This window comes from Meleagris gallopavo, chromosome 8 (assembly GCF_905368555.1).
Source record: "Meleagris gallopavo chromosome 8, MGAL_WU_HG_1.1, whole genome shotgun sequence".
Classification (NCBI taxonomy): Eukaryota; Metazoa; Chordata; class Aves; order Galliformes; family Phasianidae; genus Meleagris; species Meleagris gallopavo.
The window spans coordinates 3,469,668-3,489,746 of record NC_139411.1 but is presented as its reverse complement, the minus strand read 5'-3'; the positions used below and the strand labels follow the sequence as shown (position 1 = coordinate 3,489,746).

Sequence of the window (20,079 nt, the reverse complement as noted above, 5' to 3'; positions counted from 1 at the left end):
ACTGGAACGCTGTCAGTGAGGCAACGAATGGATGCCTCTCACCAACCCCACTCAATCCACAGTGTATTTGACAAATATGCAGTGACAAACACGGGTACACAATGATATTTGTCCTCTTATTGCATGGGTGAGTAGCTTCTCCTATGAAACTCCACCAGACATGCCATGTGCAGTTTGAAACATTTTAAGAAAATCACAACGTATGATTTTTCTGTCTTGGTATGCAGTGACTTTCCACATTATATCATTTAACTTTATGGGGACGTCAGAGACACAAGTCCTTACTGGGCATAAAGAGTAAGTTTAACTGGTTGAGTGTGATCTACATTCATAACCTAACAACAACTACTTTCTTAAATGTCTCTATTCTTTCTTCATCTTCTAGAGCTGTGCATTTTTTCTTTCTTAATATGCATTTTGAAACTATAAGATAGCTCTTATGGTGTTCCTCTGAGGGGATTCAGCTAGGTATGGGGCAGCAGAAATGCAGCCTCTAAAGCAGGAGTTGAGGTACAGAATGACATAAGATGCCCTGGGTTACAAGCAATTCACCAGTGCTCAGCTACTGATACACAGACCCAGGGGCTGCACAAATTCAGTCTGGAGTCACAAAGAGAACAAGCAAGCATCCGAATCCGTAAAACACACCATAGATATTGAATTCAGGTATTTAGCCAGGTTTACGTGTGATACAGAGCATGTTATCAAACAATAAAATTATTATCCTAGAGCGAGTAGGAAGAAACCATGAACCTCCTTGTCCTTCTCCCAGGGCAGGATTTGAGATGCTGAAGACTCAGCATATAACCTTGTTCCAGAAGAGTATGCATATTTCCAGAGAAATGGACAGATACTGAAAGTTTGGGTATATATTTATATATGTTTATTTGTACATGTATAAAATATTATACAAATATATGTGTGTGAAACTAAACCCATCTCTAGCAATTCTCTTATTTTCAGGCGTTTTTGCAACTCTATTAGCCATAATAATAAACCCACCATATTTCAGTATTTTGTCGAGTAACACCATAATAAAACTTGAAAAGAATATTTTTTCATAGGAAAGTAACAGTGAAATAAAAAAAAAAACAACCATAACACACTTAGACGTAAAGTATTAATTCACAAGAGAACCAAAGGTGAATTGGGAGTAAAATATGGCTGACAAATACTTCTTTACTAACACTGACGTATAGCTGCATGCATCTGTAACAGTTTTTGCAATATTTTTGCACCATCCCATACTACTTTGTCAGCCTTCTCCTTTCTACCACTTGAGCAACAGCTGATTTATACAGACTCCTGAGTTTAAATCGTGGATTCAGATGTACTTGCATTTATTTAACATCCCAGCTTTCAATCACCACTTTCTCTGTTATGGAACATTACAGGGCACTGAATCAGTGCTGATTGTGATAAAGTTGTTTTACCAAGGGAAAAAACAAAACCATTACACGTTCCTCTGACTGATTTCTAGATAAAGGAGATATAGTAGGTAGATGTACCACTGACAACATACACTATCCATGCTGCTAGGTGGGCAACTACACAGCAAATAACTGAAATGTCCCATGATGCAAGAAAAAAATCCAGATGAGAAAAAAGGAGAGGAGATAGAATCACGTTCATGATCACCGCTTTAGCCTTGATGTACTGAAAAATGCATCAATCTTTATGTAAAAACATCTCATGTAGCCTTCATAAGCCAATCACAAACTGCAAGCTTTAATATTAATCCTCCTTTAAGCTTCCCTCTAGGCATTTCAGCATTTACAAGAAAGTGCGTGAATGGCTGAAGAAAACTTTGTACAAATATTTTGCAGGACAAGACATGTACGGATAACAGAAGAGAGAAAACAATTGGAAGAGCTCTGCTTTTTGCCAAAAGGCAACAAGAGATCAAAAGATGAGGAAACTGCCGAGTTTGTGCTGAAACCCTCAAAGCACCGTGATGTTCAGACACGCACATAGAGGGATGTGAGGCTGGGGGCTCTGTGGGTCAGGTCACTCATGAGAGGCTCTGAAGGCTGTGTGGCATTGAGGAGGAGTGCCACTGTCCCTCCCTTACTGCCCCTGTAAGGACAGGTGACACGGGTCAAGGTGGAGAGGCCTATGAGTGCCCTCAGGGCCTGGCACCTGCAACACTGACCACAGACGTGTACTGTGTCCATAGTCTTCAGAGAGCACACCAGTGTTTTCTTACCTGTTTCCAGACTCAATTCACAGCTGTGAATTCACACACCATCTTTAACAGCTTGACTTCTGCCTATCTCCACAGCGTTTACATCCAAAGCTGGACAATACAGGAGCTATCCAGGACTCAATCTCCAGACTGCTCTCAATACAGTGGGTTTGGCAGACCACTCAAAGACGCCCAGAACTTGTGTATTTCATTAAAAAAACAAAATAAATCTCCTCGGTATGGAGAACTATTGGGATTTTGATGATGCAAAGCAAAAAGTGCTGTGCTGAACACAAATTATATGGAACAGCTAGCTACCTGCTAAGTTACCAGCCCTTGGAGCACCTCCACTGAAAGCAGGTGCACTCTCCATTACTCGAGTTGCAAAGGTGTCAGAGTATGACTAATCAGGTTTCTCCACTCAGAGAATGATTATTAGTATTGCTAGCACAGAAAAGCCTACAGACTTGTGTTGTGCTGAGCTGATGGAACAAGGCACACTCTCTTTCCAGTTTGCACTGAAAACTCCAGCCTTACGCAATGAGTGAAGCCAGCAGCCCAACACTGCTTCCTCCTCTGATCATTTCAGTGGAAGTCTATTCTCTAATCTGTCCATTTCCTTGTCTAACATATATTTATTGTTAGAGATCCCATTGATACCAACGGTTAGTATTAGTGGCATTAGCATCTCTTGGTATCTTCAAGGCTTGTTTCCACACTGTTTCACAAGCTGTTTGATTCTCCACACACAGGAGATGCAGTAGTCAGTAATTTCATTGCTTGCTCATAGAATCACAGAATGTCTTGGGCTGGAAAGAACCTCAAGGATCATCAAATTCCAGCCCCCCTGCCACAGGCAGGGCCTCCAACCTCCAGATCTGGTACTAGACCAGGCTGTCCAGGGCCCTATCCAACCTGGTCTTGAACACTTCCAAGGACAAAGCATCCACAACCTCTCTGGGCAGCTGTTCCAGCACCTCACCACTCTCTCTGTAAAGAACTTCCCCCTGACATCCATCCTAAACCTTCCCTGCTTGTGCTTAAAACCATTCCCCCTTGACCTATCACTGTCTATCCTTGTAAAAAGTTGATTCCTTTCCTTTTTATAATCCCCTTTTAAATACTGGAATGCTGCAATGAGGTCTCTGAATTACTCAGAATATAAGGACCCATACAATCTCTCCCTTACACCAAACTAGGAGAGATTTTACTATTATACCCACGATGGAAGCAAGTAAGCCTCGGTTTACGCCTATCCCATCACCTACCACAGGATGTCAGCTCACCATCCTCCATTCTTCCTGCAAATAAGACTCTGGAATATAAATAATAGTTGCTTGTGTAAAATCAAGGAGATGAGGCAGACACAGACCTACATGCTGCTTTGTTATGCCCTGAAGTACTCTGCCTCCCCCGCACTAAATTGGTATTCAATTTAAGGGGAAAAAAAGGGTTATAAAAACAACGCTCAAAACATTTTCCACCACAGCCCCAAATTCTTGAAGGTGGAAATCTAGAGCAAAAAAAACATACCTGTCATTAGTCAAGAGCTGACAAGTGTAAAGGTTTTTAATTAATCCCTGGTCACTCTTTTAAATAGAAAATTTCCACCTCAATAGGTTTCACCTACTAAAGTGTTTAAAATAAATAAATAGTCCCCTGTGAAAAATTCCTGAGTACAGTAGCATCCACAGAGCTCTCATTAGTGTCCAAGGACACTAGAGAAAAGATGAATACGTCTGATTACAAGTCTTTTGTTTTGCTCTCAACCCACATACTCATTTGACTAGAAAGTTACAGATCTATATTCTAAGGCTTTTCCACTTACCTTTGAGAGAGATTAAAAACTTGTTGTGGATCTCCATTCTCAATGAGGTATTTTATAGGGTCACCCTCTCTATCAAAAGCCTTTAGGAAAAAAGAAGATAAAACAAAGTCAGTTGCAATGCTTTTCATTCTTCCCTTCAATTTATTAACTGGAGAATTAACCCCCAAAGTTCCTCTGAAGTTCTCTACAGGAATGCTGCTGATCTATTTCTAAGGCAGTGCTGATAATTACAGATGGGCCACTTACGATCAAGCTGCAGCACATCTTATCCTACAGAGGAACAACAGTATCCTAAATACAAACTTCTTCATCATTACTACATGTGAGCACACAGCAGTGCAATATGAACCTCAAGCTTTATTCAGTTACTTTTGTGCAAGTACAGACCAATGTACTTTTTGTTTTCTTCATTCCAACTTTTTGTTTAGATTATGTTTACCAGAGTCCCAGTCCTTTTGCTTATGTTCCACTGAGAAGTGTGGGTGTATCAGTATTCACCCTATACCTTGCTTTCTTTCTTGGGAGATGAAAATCAGGATAAGAACTTAGAAAAGAGCTATTAACAGCATCAAAACAAGTCTGCTTCATTTACTAGATGGCAAAAGAACTTTTCCAAAGTTGAGTAGACTACTTGTGAAGATAAGCTTCGGCTAATTTGTTTTATTTGTTTCCAAAAATCATCATGATTTTTTTTTTTTTTTGGGTCAGGTTTACACATACCTTTTTCCCCAAAAGACTATTAGGCGCTTTCCAGAGAAAATACATTTATTGAACTGCATCACAGTTACAAGCATCCAGCATTCACAATACAAAGTGACAGGAAAAACAATAAAAATATTGCTATGAGTATTGCACGGAGGTCGACCAACAGGTTCAAAAAAGAGCATATAGGATTTATAGGAGACACGTCAAAAATAAATAAGAAGATAAGGAGAGAAAGTATTTTGGTGTTTCTCATCTTTCAGTGGTCCTTTTCTCTCTTATCTAGTTTTCTGTAGGCATTTGCTGTAGACCACAGTCAAGGATTGTGCTCCTTTGGGCTAACCACCAAAAAACAGTTCTTAAGGTAAAAAAAAAAAAAAAAAAAAAAAAAACCACCATGAAAATAAATAAACAAACCAAACAGAATCAACAAAACCTTCTAACTTAACTCCCCATCCAAACAGAATAACAGGCAATGTTCAAGTTAGAGTAAATCTGAGATGTGTGGAACTATGTCACAGAGTAGATAGTACAAAGATAGTAGATAGTACAAAGTAGTAGCAGGAAGGGTGATGCTGAGCAGGTCCAAGGGCTAACACTTTGCATCCCAGCTGCTACTGTGCAGGTAACAAAAGTAACTGTGGCAGCAAAGGGGTAAAATTTCAAATTAGAATAGGGGAAGAACAACACAGCGCATATGTACATAAACAGAGCTTCTTCAAATCATCTGCTGAAATTACAGCCTGATGAAATTCATCCTAGTATATAAAAACATGGGCTCAAGCAATCTCAAAGCCATTAGTAGTTTTCTTTGAAAACTCACAGAGGACGTACGTGCTGAAGGGCAAACACGAGCTACATCTTTCACATAGGAAAGAGGCAGGAAATCACACAGCAGACAGGTAGAGCTCAATTCCCAGAAAACAACAAATAATCAAATTATCTGTAAGTACCCAAGATGACAATATGGAGATAGATAATAGCCAGGCTAAATTTCTCAAGAACAAAAGATGTCAAAGCAATCTAATTTTCTTTTATAACGGGACAACAAGTCGTGTAGGTAGGAGGAAAACTAGGGATGTAAAAATGCATCCCCGCCAGAGTAGGGCTTTTCACACTGCCTTATGTGACATTGTCACAAACAAGTTATGAAAACATTATGACCACACGGAAGGTGGGATTAAGCTGCGATTAAACTGATTATAAATTAAGGTTCGGACAGCATCGTATAGCATTTAGTATTGCAAAGGTGTGCATACTTCTTCCAATACTGATCCGTGTTTTCATGAAAGCCATCACTGGCAGTACAGGGAATTGGTTTATGAAATCCATAGACAGCACCGTGAGACAGGAGGTATTAGTGCATTAGATGGTGTCAGCAGAATTCTGATCACCCTACAATGAAGACAGGAAGGGACAAGGTTTTGTTTGGTAAAAACAAGGAAAAAATGCTGTTAATCAAGAGTATGAAAGCTCGCAAAGATTAGATGCAGAAAATGTGATCAGAGAGCACCTATGAGGACAACAGTAGATCCTGAATCATTGAAACCACACCACTGCTTCTGCCTTTAGTGATCCTTTCCATACTTTCCTACTAGGGTATTCTCTTGACCTTACCTCCAGAGGGTCTGCCCTCAACTCACACGTAAGAATCTCTCAGAGGTTCATTTGTGCTCTACACTCATTTGTAACAACACCGGAGTCACTCAGAAAGACAATCAGAAATAAGAGACTGCAAATAATAGCAAGTTATTACGTACGTAAGAAAAAGATTTAAAATCTGCAGTTCAGAAGAAAACAACATTCTACATCTGCTGTTTCCAGGTCAATTGTATAGAGGGACTTCATTCACAGTACATCACCTCTCTGGCACCACACCTGGACCACAATAAAAGTCCTACTTCTGTACTGCAGACTCCCACAAAGATGAGATTTGCATATTTTAATTAACATCTGGTAAAACGCAAAGCAACAAAGCCTCCCAGGCATGCAATAAACTCAGGTTTATTTACAAATTAATACAGAGAAGATCATTTAATACCACATTACTTAATCTCAACTGGTGTTAATTAAAACACCAGTCACAATCAACGGGGTATATTATAAAATAAATAACAGATACGTCAGAAATAATGTTAGCCTTCCTTCATCAACATTTCTATATCAGTAATACCACTCGTGAAATTAAAAGTCATCAAGAAAATTAACACGTGACATCTATAAAATGTTTGGGAGCTGGTAATATTACCCATTTAGAGGCAATATCCCAAGCTATTGTTAAAACTCCACAAAAAATAAAGGATGACTAACAGATAGCCTCACCTGGAAAAGACAGCAGAAGATTTCAAAAGCTTAAATACTAAGTTTATGAATGTTTAAAATGTCCTGGCCGATTTTATGCAGGAAATAAAAAAGGAGAAAGACAGAAATATACTCCACACAATAAAAGTCCTTTAATACAGATGAGCATATTAATTCAGAATGAGGAAGCTGAGTTAGCTCTATAAAGACAAAGCATCTGCTTTCCATGTTCAGGACCATCAGTCCTGCAAGAGAAACTGTCTTTGACAAATCCTGAAGAGATAAAGCTACACATAGTTGTCATTTAAAAATTAAGTATTTTTCATAAACAAAAAGCGTACAACTGAACTCAATTCAGGCATACTGCACTGGTAATAAGATAAATCTACACCGCAGTAACAATAACCAAAAGACAGCATTTTCTGTGTAACTTCAAAGCTCTTAAAACTGATGTATTTCACTCTTTCCCAAAAGGGTAATTGGTCCCTTCTGGCATCCTGGCCATGTAGCAAGAGAACAGCCACTGCTCTATCACCAGCATCCCAGCTGGGCCCTGGCCATCTCCCAGGCTTACTCAGCATACCTCACACCGAGATAGATTTGAAAACAGTACCTAGGCAGAACATTTGGTGGTAAGTTAAACAGTAATGAAGACAGATTATTCCAACAACAGACTTCACTATATAACCACATCTGAATCACACAAAATCCTGAAACACTAAAAACAGGCTTTTCTGCCTTTGAAGACTACTCATGTCTTTGGCCACACATTCTAACATCTGCCAAGTAAACACAAGTGTTTCTGCTTATCGGTGTGCTCCTGATTCTCTTTTTTCTGTAGTGTTTCAAAAAGACAGCAGCTCCCCACCAGTGTGGAGAAGGCTCCTGAGCAGCATGGATCTCTAATTCTGAACTCACATTAAAGTTGTGCCAGCAGCTAATTTTCAGGATTGAGCTAAATGAGTCATCGTCCCTCAGCACAGGTGATATCAACTTAGCTATCCATGATCATCTTCCATCAGTTTTCAGCACGCTAGTGAAACTTACCCAATCACCCTCACCAGTGACTCTAAGTTCCTTTATTTCACACTCTTCGGGTCAGATCATTTATTTTCTGTGTATTTACTGAATGTGTGCAGTATACAGAGCTAAACCCCTCAGCTGACATGGACTGATGCTAATGCCATCAAGTTCAGCAGATTTCAGTAGAGCTACACTGACACAAAGCAGATACAGGCTACTGCTCCATATGGTTCTGTTTAGCTCAGGTATCTCGTCATCTTCCTTTGACTGGTTTTATATAAAGTCTGAATATGGGGAGAGGGAGAGAGAAAGCCAATCTCAGGAGAGCATAATGCACTGAGTTTACTGCTTTAGACTTGAGACCATAATTATTTCATAATAATGTTAACATCCTGATCCCCCAAAAACACATTGAAAGAATGGTAATTTATCTGTCTAATTTGCACAGCTGGCTTTCAAGACAAAGCACAAAAGCTTGGGGAACGGAAAATAAGCCAGCAGAAAACTGATGCATTAACTGTGCAGCACCACACAGAGAAACAATGTGGGTCTGCAAAACAGGTTAATGCAGCATTATTTATAAACAGTACTGGATTAATGTGCTTGCACTGCTTCCACCTGCAGAGCTATTTTGGGTGGGGTAGTTGCTCGGAATAGAGATGTATGCAGAATGAGGCAGTGAAATCTGCTTTTTGTCAGCCTGTAGCAGCAGTTGTTACATGCACTGAAGGGAGTAAGCACCTTCGGATGCTGTTCAAAGTATGTCAGGCTAAAGAAGGCTGAGTGCCAAAAATCTTCCTGAAATTCAATGGGAATGAGGTGCAGAAGTCCCCAAGTTATTCTGATTTGATGGCACAAAAACACACAAGAAACACAGTTTTTTCAAGTTTTAAGCCATTCATGACATTCTTTATCATAAATCTCATCCCGCGTGCAGCCTATGGTACCTTTTAGCACATCCAGTGCCCGAAAAAAAAGAACTTTCAGAAACATCCACATTAGTTTCCTGTACAGTATGTGTAAAGGGGCTATTTATTACAAATAGACACTCTCCCTAGAAACCATCCTTCCCCACTACATCCAAGGACTGAATTCCTCATGACAAACAGAAGGAATGTGGTGAAGGCTTACAGGGAAGCTTCTGTACCTGCAGGTTTAACAAAATGGCCCCAGTCCTCATGGCCTCACTGACTTCCAGGCTGTACATCAGCTGCGGAAAGCGGGGAGGGCTCTGGTTGTTGGGTGGAAGGACCTCAATATAAACAGTAGTAATAGAGCTCCTGCAATGAGACAAAAAAAAATACAAGTCGAAGTCAATACATCAGCAAACACAAAGCAACCATCGTCTGTCTTATTCTTTGTGTGTTCTGCAAGTCTAACAATCTCCCCTTGCTCCTTTAAAAGCTTCAGGACATATTTTTTCATTCCCCATCAATAAGAAACAGAGCTGTAACATTAACAGAGGAAAAGCTAAATAACGTCTTTCAAAAACAAAACCATAAAATGTTGCTGCATTCACCATTGTAATCCCTTGGTCCTCTAGAAGAGGATGACAAATCCTGTGATAATAACTCCTCCTGCTAAGCACATCATCTGCCTGTAGCATCCCTGTCATGGTACTGCTTGCTTCCTTTCTTTGTAAGAGAGGGAACTGAAAGCACTGTTGGAGAGGTAATGCTGGGAGAAGGCTGATGTACACAAGCAGGCTGCATCAGTGCGGTGGTTTATGTGGATAAATCAGGTGAGTTAGCCATGGCAATACAGGAGGCTTCAATGCCACTGAAGAGACATGGCAAGCCCAGACTGCACTGAGCCACTAACGTCAATGTAACACAAAAAACATCCCAGTCTGCAAGCTGAAAGCTCTCCTGGGAACCTTGAGACCGCTACAGACCTCACACAACTATGCTTAGACGCTCTTAATATTCAACTGCTCCAAAGGTAGAGATGAAGCTAGAAGTCTCCCATAAATTGAAAGGAAGATTTGGCTCAAAGGGACTTTTCTTCTGCCCCGTCCTCCAGCAGCAGGATGACAGGCTGATGGGTGGGGTGTTCAGTTGGTAGCAGGGACTGAGGTGCTCTAAGGAGATCATGGGGCTGCCTCTGCTGCCTCCAGGAAGCCCTGAGAGCTTCTGGAAGGCTCCAGAAGTGGCCATCCAGCAGCTGGACATGTCAACTGAGCACCTGCATCTGAACAACACGCTGCACTGCAATGAGCCCTCAAGGTTTAGCGGCGCCATGCCACAATGCCTTCCCAAACTTCCATCAGTGCCCAGCAGCCCTGTTAGCCAATCCCAAGCTTCTCATGCACAGAGGTGCTGCAGTGCCTAACCACATCCAAGTGTCTCTGGAGTGTGTTAATAGAAGCAGGCACACCCAGCACATGGGAATGAGAAATCTTGCTGCTTTGATTCTAACAGCCAGCTCCTTATTTGATGTAATCACACTTAAAACAAGTATGTAACATGCACTGAAATGCATCAGCAAATGACAAAGCCTCACCATCCATCTTATTAGGAAGGATTTAAGAAGCTGAATTTGCAGACTAGTGGCTCAATGGATATAAACAAATCCAGCACATTCACATGACACTTACAACTGCAGTTGATTACTCAGTTTAGACTACCTCGTTACTAATGACAGTCACTTTCTAAAATTCCGTGCCTTCTTGTCTATGACACTTCATCATATCCCACTAATCTGAGTCAACATTCCTCATTTACACACTTGGAATAAAGTAATATCATCATCAAACGATCAAAACTAGATACAATGAATGAACAGACAAAACCTGAGAACCCAGACTGCGTGTTTTCTTGAGATAGTTCATGACTTTGTTTGATATAAAGAACCAAATAGTTGAGTTTTAGTGCGCGTTTTTCTTCCATTGCTGAACATCTAATAAAAAACGGCTGTTCTTTATGACTTCTAATCCTGCTACATTTCAATAATGCCCAAGCTGATTCATTGTCTATCAAGGTCCTTAAAAAATGGTTTCTGCTCACTACAGTAGTAAGCAAATTCTCTTCTAATCTTTAAGACAAGCTGACAGAAGTAAAATACGAGCAGGCTGCAAACCAAAAGCAGCATAGGATTAAATAGTTACTTTTTTTTTTCTTTTCTTTTTTTTTTTCTTTTTTTTTTTTTCTTTTTTTTTTTTTTTTTTTTTTCAATTTCAGGTGGTTGGAAGAATCTACACTGTTATGGAAAAAGAAAAGGGGCAGAGCTGACAACTAACAACTGCAGTTGAACACTGCAAGAACAGGTGAATACCCTGAAAAAGGAATAAGGTAGAGGAATTGAAAGATGTTCACAAAGTCACAGAAAAGCAAGGAAACAGAGGTTTTACGCTGCCCCAGCTAAACGGTAATGCAAAGAAAGCACAGCCAACAAAACCACTGGGACTGCATCACCAACTCTGCTTTAGCTCTGCATGCTTTCTATACCACTATATTATACAATGTCTAATGAACATACTTACATATACGTGGGCCAGTTTCTCTTTGGCCACACTATCTCTGCATAATCATGTCAAACAGAAAGCGTCCTTTTCTTGTTATAGACAGAAACTATAACAGTACTCCACAGAAAACCTTGTTTTATGCACAGATACATGTCAAGAATTTAACGTGCCCTGAGAAAGAGCTAGACATCAATAATTTTGATTTATGTTAGTGCTCAGAGAGGCTACAGAACTACTGCTCTTAAACCAGCTTTCATAGCTGGCCCTTGCTTTGTACAGAAGCAAAGGGACAGTTTCAACTCAAGTCAGTTTACACGTGACTGCAGTCAACCTGGAACATTTTGTATTACAATGCAGAGTTGGGGAGAAATGCTCAATTATTTTAAGTTACATTAAAATCCTCAGCATATTTATTTATTTCCCAGGGAACAAGCCTTCCTACCTGCACACACACAATATCTGCCTATTCCTAGCCCTTTCCTAGGAGTTTTAGCTTTTGGGTACTGCCTTACCAAGGCAATGGCAAGGCACCTAACGCAACGTGACAGTTTTGTAGATGAAGTCGCAAGAATTTCTTGCAACCCCTACTATAAGACTCCAAGCACTCCACAGCGAAAAAGAAGGAACTGATATTTAAGTGATGGAAAAGGACAACTTTAAAGAGCTCCAAATTGCAGCTCACATGAGCTCATCCAGACTCGTTACATAAAATCATAGGAGGCTGCTGAAAGCCCTGTCAACTCAATTCTGGTTTTCCAATCTCAGAGGAAAAAAAAGAGCAGGAAGGCAGCAATATCTTTTTGCCCAAATCTACTTTGCCAAACAGGATGAATTCTCCACATAGTTTCTTCTGCAGTACCTCGCTAGAGCTCCGTGAATTTTTAACCTTCACAGACACACTATAAAGAGCCTTGGGCTCTGTATACATCTCTGCTCAACAAGACCAGGGCTGCCCTAAGGCTGCATGCTCCAACTACAGGAACACTGCCTAGATGCTGAGGTTTGTAGTACACAAATTGAAAACTATGAAGAAAGCTGTGTGCTGTAATTCCATAAAAAAGAGAGACAAAGAGAAGTGATAATAAAATACGAGCTTTTCCACTTACGAAGGTTGTTTCAAGGAAGATGTTGTCAGAGAAGGAAGCGCTTCCTCCCAACACATCACCAGAAATATGTATTTTAGGACAGAAAGATTTCTCTAAATTAACCTGAGAGCAATTGACGTTGTACCACAGCAGCCACCACTGCTGGCTGGCCACGCTGCTGGCTTCTGAAGCTCTTCTGAAGTTGCATTATTGACTTTTGTACACCACTTAAATACTGCGTTAGCAGAGTACAGCACTAAGTACATAACAGTCCACAATCTTCTCTTCAGCAATGCTAACGACCTACTGTCAGCTCTCCTAAGAGATGGTTTATCAAGAAAGCAAGCAACAGAGGGAAAGGAGGAAAAAATTCAATCACAAAACAGCGCTATCAGATATTAGTGCTATAAATAACCCAACAATCAGAACACTTCAGTGGCTGGAAATGCTGTTGCAAAATATATGCAGAACAGAATGAGCTGTTTGTTTGAAGACAGAAAAGAAGCAGCAGGCCCCGAAGAAAAAAAACAACTCACAAAACTGAACTTTTACATTTACTTTCCTTCTTACTACCTCCCTGAGTAAGAGTGAAAAGTCTGTGGGAAATTTAAACTCTGGAGACTACAGTTCTCTATCACACTCTTTGGACAACGAGGTCAATGCATTATCAATACATGACACTAGACAAAGAACATGAGAGCCACTTCTATGCAATTCCCTTGTGACACGACAACATTTGTGCACAGCTGACAGATGCAGAATGCAAAACCAAAAGAAGCCCATCAGTGAGACTAAACACCTTTTGTTTTTTGAACATGAGAGGGCCCTGTTCTACCCACGGTACATCTGCAGACTGCTTTTATCTATCAGCTGATGGAGAACCGAAATAATTGCGCTAAGAATTAAGGCCTCTGTGGGGAAACTGTTCATCATTGGCACAACTTGTCACGCATGCTGCAGCACACCCTATATGTGGGCAGAATGTCTCCAGCTCAGCAACCAGACTGTTTCTGATCCTTTCTGCATCACAGCAAGCTGAATTCTCAACATAAAGCACCTGCTTTCTCACTTTTCTTCCTTATAGCCCTTCATTTCAATTTCTCTTAACAAATGTGTGTGCACAGCTACAGCATAATGCAGACTTCAAAAAAAAAAAACAAAACCAAACAACAGCATTACAAGCAAATGAAGTAATGAAATCTATTGTACTACGTGTAAAATACAAGTGACTAGAAGTAAACACGTTAAACTGATTTCTAACACTTGTCCAGAAAAAAAGCCTTAGACACCAAAAAGAACACAATGAATCTTATTCCAAAATTCAGAACTATAGGTGTACAGGCGCACCACACTTCTTATGCACTGCTAAGCACTGATTAAAAATTAGTTTCACGATAAGATGAATTACCTTCTCTGTGCAGGAGGAGCGCTATCAGATGCTTTGACAGTGAGAGCATAGGATCGCCCCACTGACAGTACAACTCCTGGAGCAATGGCGATAAGGCCTGTTCGGTCATTGATGATGAAGTCTCCCTGATCCCCAGCCAAAATTTCATACACTATCTGTCCATTGGGTCCCTCGTCCGCATCTACAGCAGTGAGCTGCAATTCAAAACCAGAATGTCAGCATGCGTGATTCAGTGTTGGATTCTAATAGTTGTTTGGTTGTTTTTTTTTAATAAGGTAACTTATTAGGGGTAAAGGAAGCAGAAACGAGAGAAAACTTGAACAGCTGTAACAGAACCTCTGATTTCTATAGTACAAGAAGGATTCAGTTTAAATGAAGAATAGTAAGTGGAAGAACATCACGGAACAGAGAAAAACTGCTTACCTAAGATTGCAAGAAAATTATTTTAAGAAAGGAACTTTAAGAAAACTAACAGAGATCAAGTTTACTCTCTTTTAAGTGGAATTTGTAACAGCCACTCTACACTGTTCAAAGCCTAATATCCATGTCTTGCTTTACAAGTCCTCATCACACAGAACTGGAGTACAGTGTTCATTTTACTCCTATACGCACACCACAGAGGAAACCAAACGCAAGAGACGTGATAGTTCTTCCCATATGAACACAGACACAACTGTGCACCTCACAGACATGCAAGGCTCCTTTCATAACATGACACCACCTATCTGAAGAGCTATGCTTATGGGGGGCCCAGTTATAAGCCCAAGTTTATATTTTATTATTATTTATTACGTACTTCTATGTTGTTGCCTCTACACCATCTCTCTACTGGAGTTAAGCCTTTCATACATAGTATTTCTGTGACAGACTTACGTAATTTTGGTCCTCAGTATGAGAAAATTTTAAGGCCTAATACTTTAGACACAAACTTTAATGATGAACGTGAGTTTGTTACCAGTGAAATGGGGAAGTTTTACTTTTGTCTATGGAAAATGCAACAGTTTTAGCCCTCTTTTGTAGCATGCCATGAAAAATTAAACATCTGCAAACATGTGGCTGGAAAAAAATCTCAGTATTCATATTTGTTTGCTTCTTGTTGAAGTACCAACACCTCTTCCCACCATAACACGAGCGACTAGCAATCTGAAGCTTCTTATCAGACTTCTGCCATAACATGTTCAGAAGTACACATCCATGCATCAGTCATGACAGTTGGCTGTCCAGGCTCTTAACTTAGCTTTTTCATCTCTCCACCTCCTTTACTCACGCTAAGGTACGTGCTAAACTAATACAATTTATTCAACATACGACATAGCAAGCTGGTTACAATGCCTATCTCTTGAGCTTTATTTTGCAACTTAAAATTACAGCTTAATTACAACCTTCAGAAAACAAAAGGCTGCATAGTTCTCAGTTTAATTTAGGGTTGAACTGCTGAAATTAACTTCAAGCTACACCTTTTAGGCTTTCTAAGGTGATTATCTTCTTCCAAGAAGTGTCACTTTGCTGGTAGGTCTGTCAGCAAATACCATTTCCCATGTGACTTTTAATTACCTCACAAAGTGGCGAGGATTGACACAGAGCTGTATGAGTAGTATTTTAACCTCGAAGGAGGCCACAGCCACAGCAGGCAATGCCAGTGATGCTCATGTACCCAGCTGGCCTGTACCAACAGCAGTGGAGTTGAAATGTCAGCAGCTGACGGCTCAACAGACTCCCGCTGCTCCCAGCTGCAGCTGGGAATTTCAATGTGGGAACAACAAGAAGCACCAGCAGAGCCCTCCTGGGGATGTATAAAGCAGTGAAAAACCTCAGCCTCAGAAGTGATTCTCTACAGTAAGAATGCGAAAAGAAACCAAACCAATCTGCCCAGCTTCTTGAAAGGTCTCTGTCAGCCTGTCCACGTTGGTTTTCTCAATGGAAACAGTCATGCCAGCAGGCTGACTTCAATGGGGATTGCAAGTCTAGGATTTAAGGATAACGCATGATGACAAAGCCTTTGTGATGACCATGAAGCCAACGATAGGATCCAACAGACATCACCTGAGCCTGGAGCGGCCAACACAGCAGGCTAAATGCTTATCAGACACCCTTTTCTCATCCCTGTGATACCCTCAAAGCTGACAGCAGTGCAGACAGGTAGAGAAATTGATTCAAGTTTCTGCCGTATTAGAATATATTGTCACCAATTAATCAGTACAGCATCATGCTCACCTTCAGTGGGGCACAACCTTTTGGAGCACTTTCTACAACTATCAAACCACCTGTGATGGGCCATATCACAGTCAAGAACTCAACAAGCAAGCAGGGAAAGGAAGAATTAAACCCAAAGCTTTAATAGTCGAGTTAATAATGCCTGCATGTAAAACTAACCACAAAAAGGAGAACACAGAAATACTTGGGGATCTAGCTGCTTGGTAGGATTATCTCGATTCTCTATTCAGACGGGCTCAGCGAAATATGAAATTTTGTATGTGAAGTCAAAAACTTGCTAAAAAACAAGAACTAAGCCCGTAATAGCTTAAAGAGATTAATGGATATGCTGAAAGATAAATGACTTAGGTGTATTAATGAAAGTGGGTTTTACCTTTTTTAATGAGAATGCAAACTGTTACTGCTGTTGGGAATGGAGTTACTTAATGGGGGAACAGCCATTTCTAAACTCGCGTGGATTGTATGCAGTATTGATCAACTGAAAAGTATGTTAAATTCCTTTTTTCCTGAAGTACTCCTTTCACACAGAGCACAGAGATCCAAAGCTAAACTTCAAATGAACAGAAGTACTTAAACTTTACCTAAGCTGATTTCATTTGAATCTGTCAGTCTCCCAACAATTCCACTATCACTGCTGAACTTGAACTTGCAAATCTTAATTCATCTTTGCAATGAAACATGCCAGAATTCACTGTACATAAGATAAATAGTTGAAATATGTCAAAAACTATGAAAGAGACCAATTATTCTCAAAGTTTAATGAATAAATATCCACGTGTTGTTTTTCAAGAACACCTCTCCTCTATCTTTTTAATTTCTGAAGAAGACATCCTACGAAGACTGCACTCTGGTAATGTGCTTTACATTTCATCCATATGATCTCCTGACATATCAATACATTGACTTTCAACGGACAGACAGAATCAAGACACCAGAGCAAGACCCTCTTACACTTTAGAGCTTCAATCCCTCTTTAAACTACTTCTTTGACGTATACACATCTGAATGCATTAATTAACCTTGCAAAAGTAACCATCAAACTAAGTGACACAGTTAAGAGAAGTGTTGTAACAACATTCTTTACTTGGAAAGTAAAAGACACAAAAAGACAAATAAAGGCTTTATGCAAAATACAAGCTCCTAAGCATTTAATCACACGATTTGGAACAAGGCCAGTTTTTACAGTGATGACGTGAAAAAGGAAATTAATTGTCTACACAAGCACATAAATTAATAAGGTTAATTAAACTCACAAATACCGAATGCTTGAAAAGATAAGTGATTTGAATAATATTTTGGGGCAAAAGCATGAATAAAAATGAAGTTTTACAGCTGCCATAATAGGTGATTCTATAAATTCATCTCCAGCTGTCCCAGACCGATACGGTTTCATAGTTAATACGATTTTAGAAACACATCTAAAATTTATGTGAAAGTTAGTTCAAAACAGGATTTATTTTACTTTCCTAAGAAACTTTTTACATCCAGCAGCATCAGTTCCGTTACATTAAAATGTAACGTACTGCAAATTTTGCAAAATAGGTGCATATTCTACTACAGGAAGAAGTATTTCTTGAATGGACGAGGAGATAAACAACTGTCTCACGGCTTACAAAAACATATTCCTTGTCACTGCATAAACTCTGTCCAGTCTTACTTGCACTTGGAGGAAAATGGAGTTCAGTAGCTGATCTCCACATCTTCTCTAATGACACCTTCAGTGAACCTTCCCTGCAGAGACACAACAACTATCAACCTTTCTTGCAACCCTATGTGTTCCACAAATTAAATGTTCAGCAAAATTGGTCTAAGTCATACTGCCCACAGAAGCTACATCATGCCATTACACCTCCCCAAAACAGTTCCTGAAGTCACCGTTTCAATGAAGCATGTGCAAGGCTCCCAAGTCACATTCCATACACAACTACCTTGTGAAAAGTCATCAAGGAAGGGTACACGTGTAATCTGGAGCAATGCACCAGGGAAAAGTGCTGGGCTTGGTCTCTTCCAGCTTAGAATATTCTATGGTTCTGTGCTTATACTTTGAGTGCACTGACTGAGAAATGCAATCATAGTCCAGATATACCCCCTGTTAATAACATTTACTGTTTTAACATTAATATGCTAATGGACTGAAGGCAAAGGGTTGCAAATAACCATGTAAATAAAACATCAAGTGTGACTCAAAGTCAACATGTACGAAGATTTTCTCTAAATTGTTCTGGGGGTTAACAGCAAGGCACATTTCTTAGAGGCTGGAAACTACAGGCATGAGCCACGCTGCAAAAACTCAAACACATCTCTAATAAATACTTTAGTATGCGTCTGTATATGAGGATGGCTCAGGTCACATTTGATTATGTGCTGGGAATGAAAGGACACTGTTTAAGAGACAAAGTGATCCAGCACTGAGAATCCACACTTGAGGCACGAGAGCAGAACAGTCCCAGAGAAGGTATTTATTTAACAGCCCTAAATAAAATTTGTCCCCATCTACACCTGGAACTACTGCTACTGTTCAAGACTAATTTTACTGTGAGCCAAAGACAGATGATTGATAGATTTACTGCCTGCAGCTTTTACATCTTTTATCTTTCGCTTCTGACCTTCACCAAATGGCCATTTATGCTGAGCTGTGTGAAGTTAAACGCCCCGTTTAACCAACATCTGGGGCACCTCCTCTAAATTAACTTGCATGGACGGTATAAGAATTATTTCAACTCTCACAAGGTGGTCAGGCACTGCACTAATTGGCTGCATATTGTACTATCTGTTTTCGGTCGCAGTTATTTAATTGTCCCTGTGGGAGTACCCCTGCAAGACCTATAAACATAGAATGCACCTCTGCAACAAGAGATCAGGTAGAAATTAAGACACAGATATAAAAGAAAATAACTTCTGGGGGTTTTTTTTGCTTCATAAATTTTAAGCCTGGGAAAACCAGCGTATTCTTTTCAACGGCAGTTCAGGAGCTTTTCCTGTAAACAGAAGATATAAAAAAAATAATAATCCACTGTAGTTCTCAAAGGCGAAGGAAGCCTTTTAACCCTCAAGCAAACTTGCATAAAGATCTTGGTGGATTATGGTCTTTGCTGTCTTCTGTCCCTACTCAGCACTATCCTTTTTTTCTTGCTTAATATTTGCTGTACCCTGCATAGCATACATTGCATACCCTGCATACTGTATACAGAAAGGAAATTGTCTAACAGAGTGAATTGAAATGACTAATATGAAATAGTATTGCTTTACGGCTGCATACTCATGAACATGCAGCTGGCTTAATTTAAGCATCTGAATCTCTAGGAGCACAAAGCACTAACAGAATCATGGAAAACAGGATAGAAAAACTCTAACAATATAAAAATGCTAGAATTAAGTACTTCAATAGGTTTAATATTAATCAGTCTTGTAGGTGATAATAGTTATTTACCACACATTTAACTGTTTTAAATGACAGATTTCTCAAACAGCCACGGTGTAATAGGAAGCACAATGAAGTACCTGAAACAGACAGAACACACAGACTTTTAAACTTAAATGAGAAACTATTCACCTCAACCAAGGTCTTGGTCAGCTGCTGCAAGCATTCAGAGTAGAGAAATGGAATACAAACTTCCCAAACCAACCCTATTGCTAATTCCCTGATGGTACAGCTGTAGTCACTGCCCGAGATGTCAGACAGCACATATATCACACTCTGCTCCATAACATCAGAAGTGAAGAGCGGCCTCTCCTGTGAAGGAGACACAGCCCTCCCCTGTGATAAAAAAACAAGCTCCAGCTTTTCACAGGCTGCACCTCAGCCTTGCAACCAGAGTGCCAAAGGCAAATCACCCACCCTGCCACCATGCTTGCAAGGAAAACCAATGC

At 40.0% G+C, this 20,079-nt stretch overlaps 1 protein-coding gene across 9 annotated transcripts in view; it reads right to left on the bottom strand.

Moving 5' to 3' along the window:
- PCDH15 (protocadherin related 15) overlaps positions 1-20,079 on the bottom strand; it is a 682,309-nt gene that overhangs the window by 138,912 nt on the left and 523,318 nt on the right. For all 9 annotated transcript variants that reach the window (XM_085229238.1, XM_085229233.1, XM_085229230.1 and 6 more), the window contains 3 exons: positions 13,996-14,189; positions 9,187-9,319; positions 4,014-4,093 (listed from right to left, as the gene is read on the bottom strand). In XM_085229238.1, the coding sequence (XP_085085364.1) occupies positions 4,014-4,093; positions 9,187-9,319; positions 13,996-14,189 (407 nt within the window). The remainder of the gene's footprint in view (positions 1-4,013; positions 4,094-9,186; positions 9,320-13,995; positions 14,190-20,079) is intronic.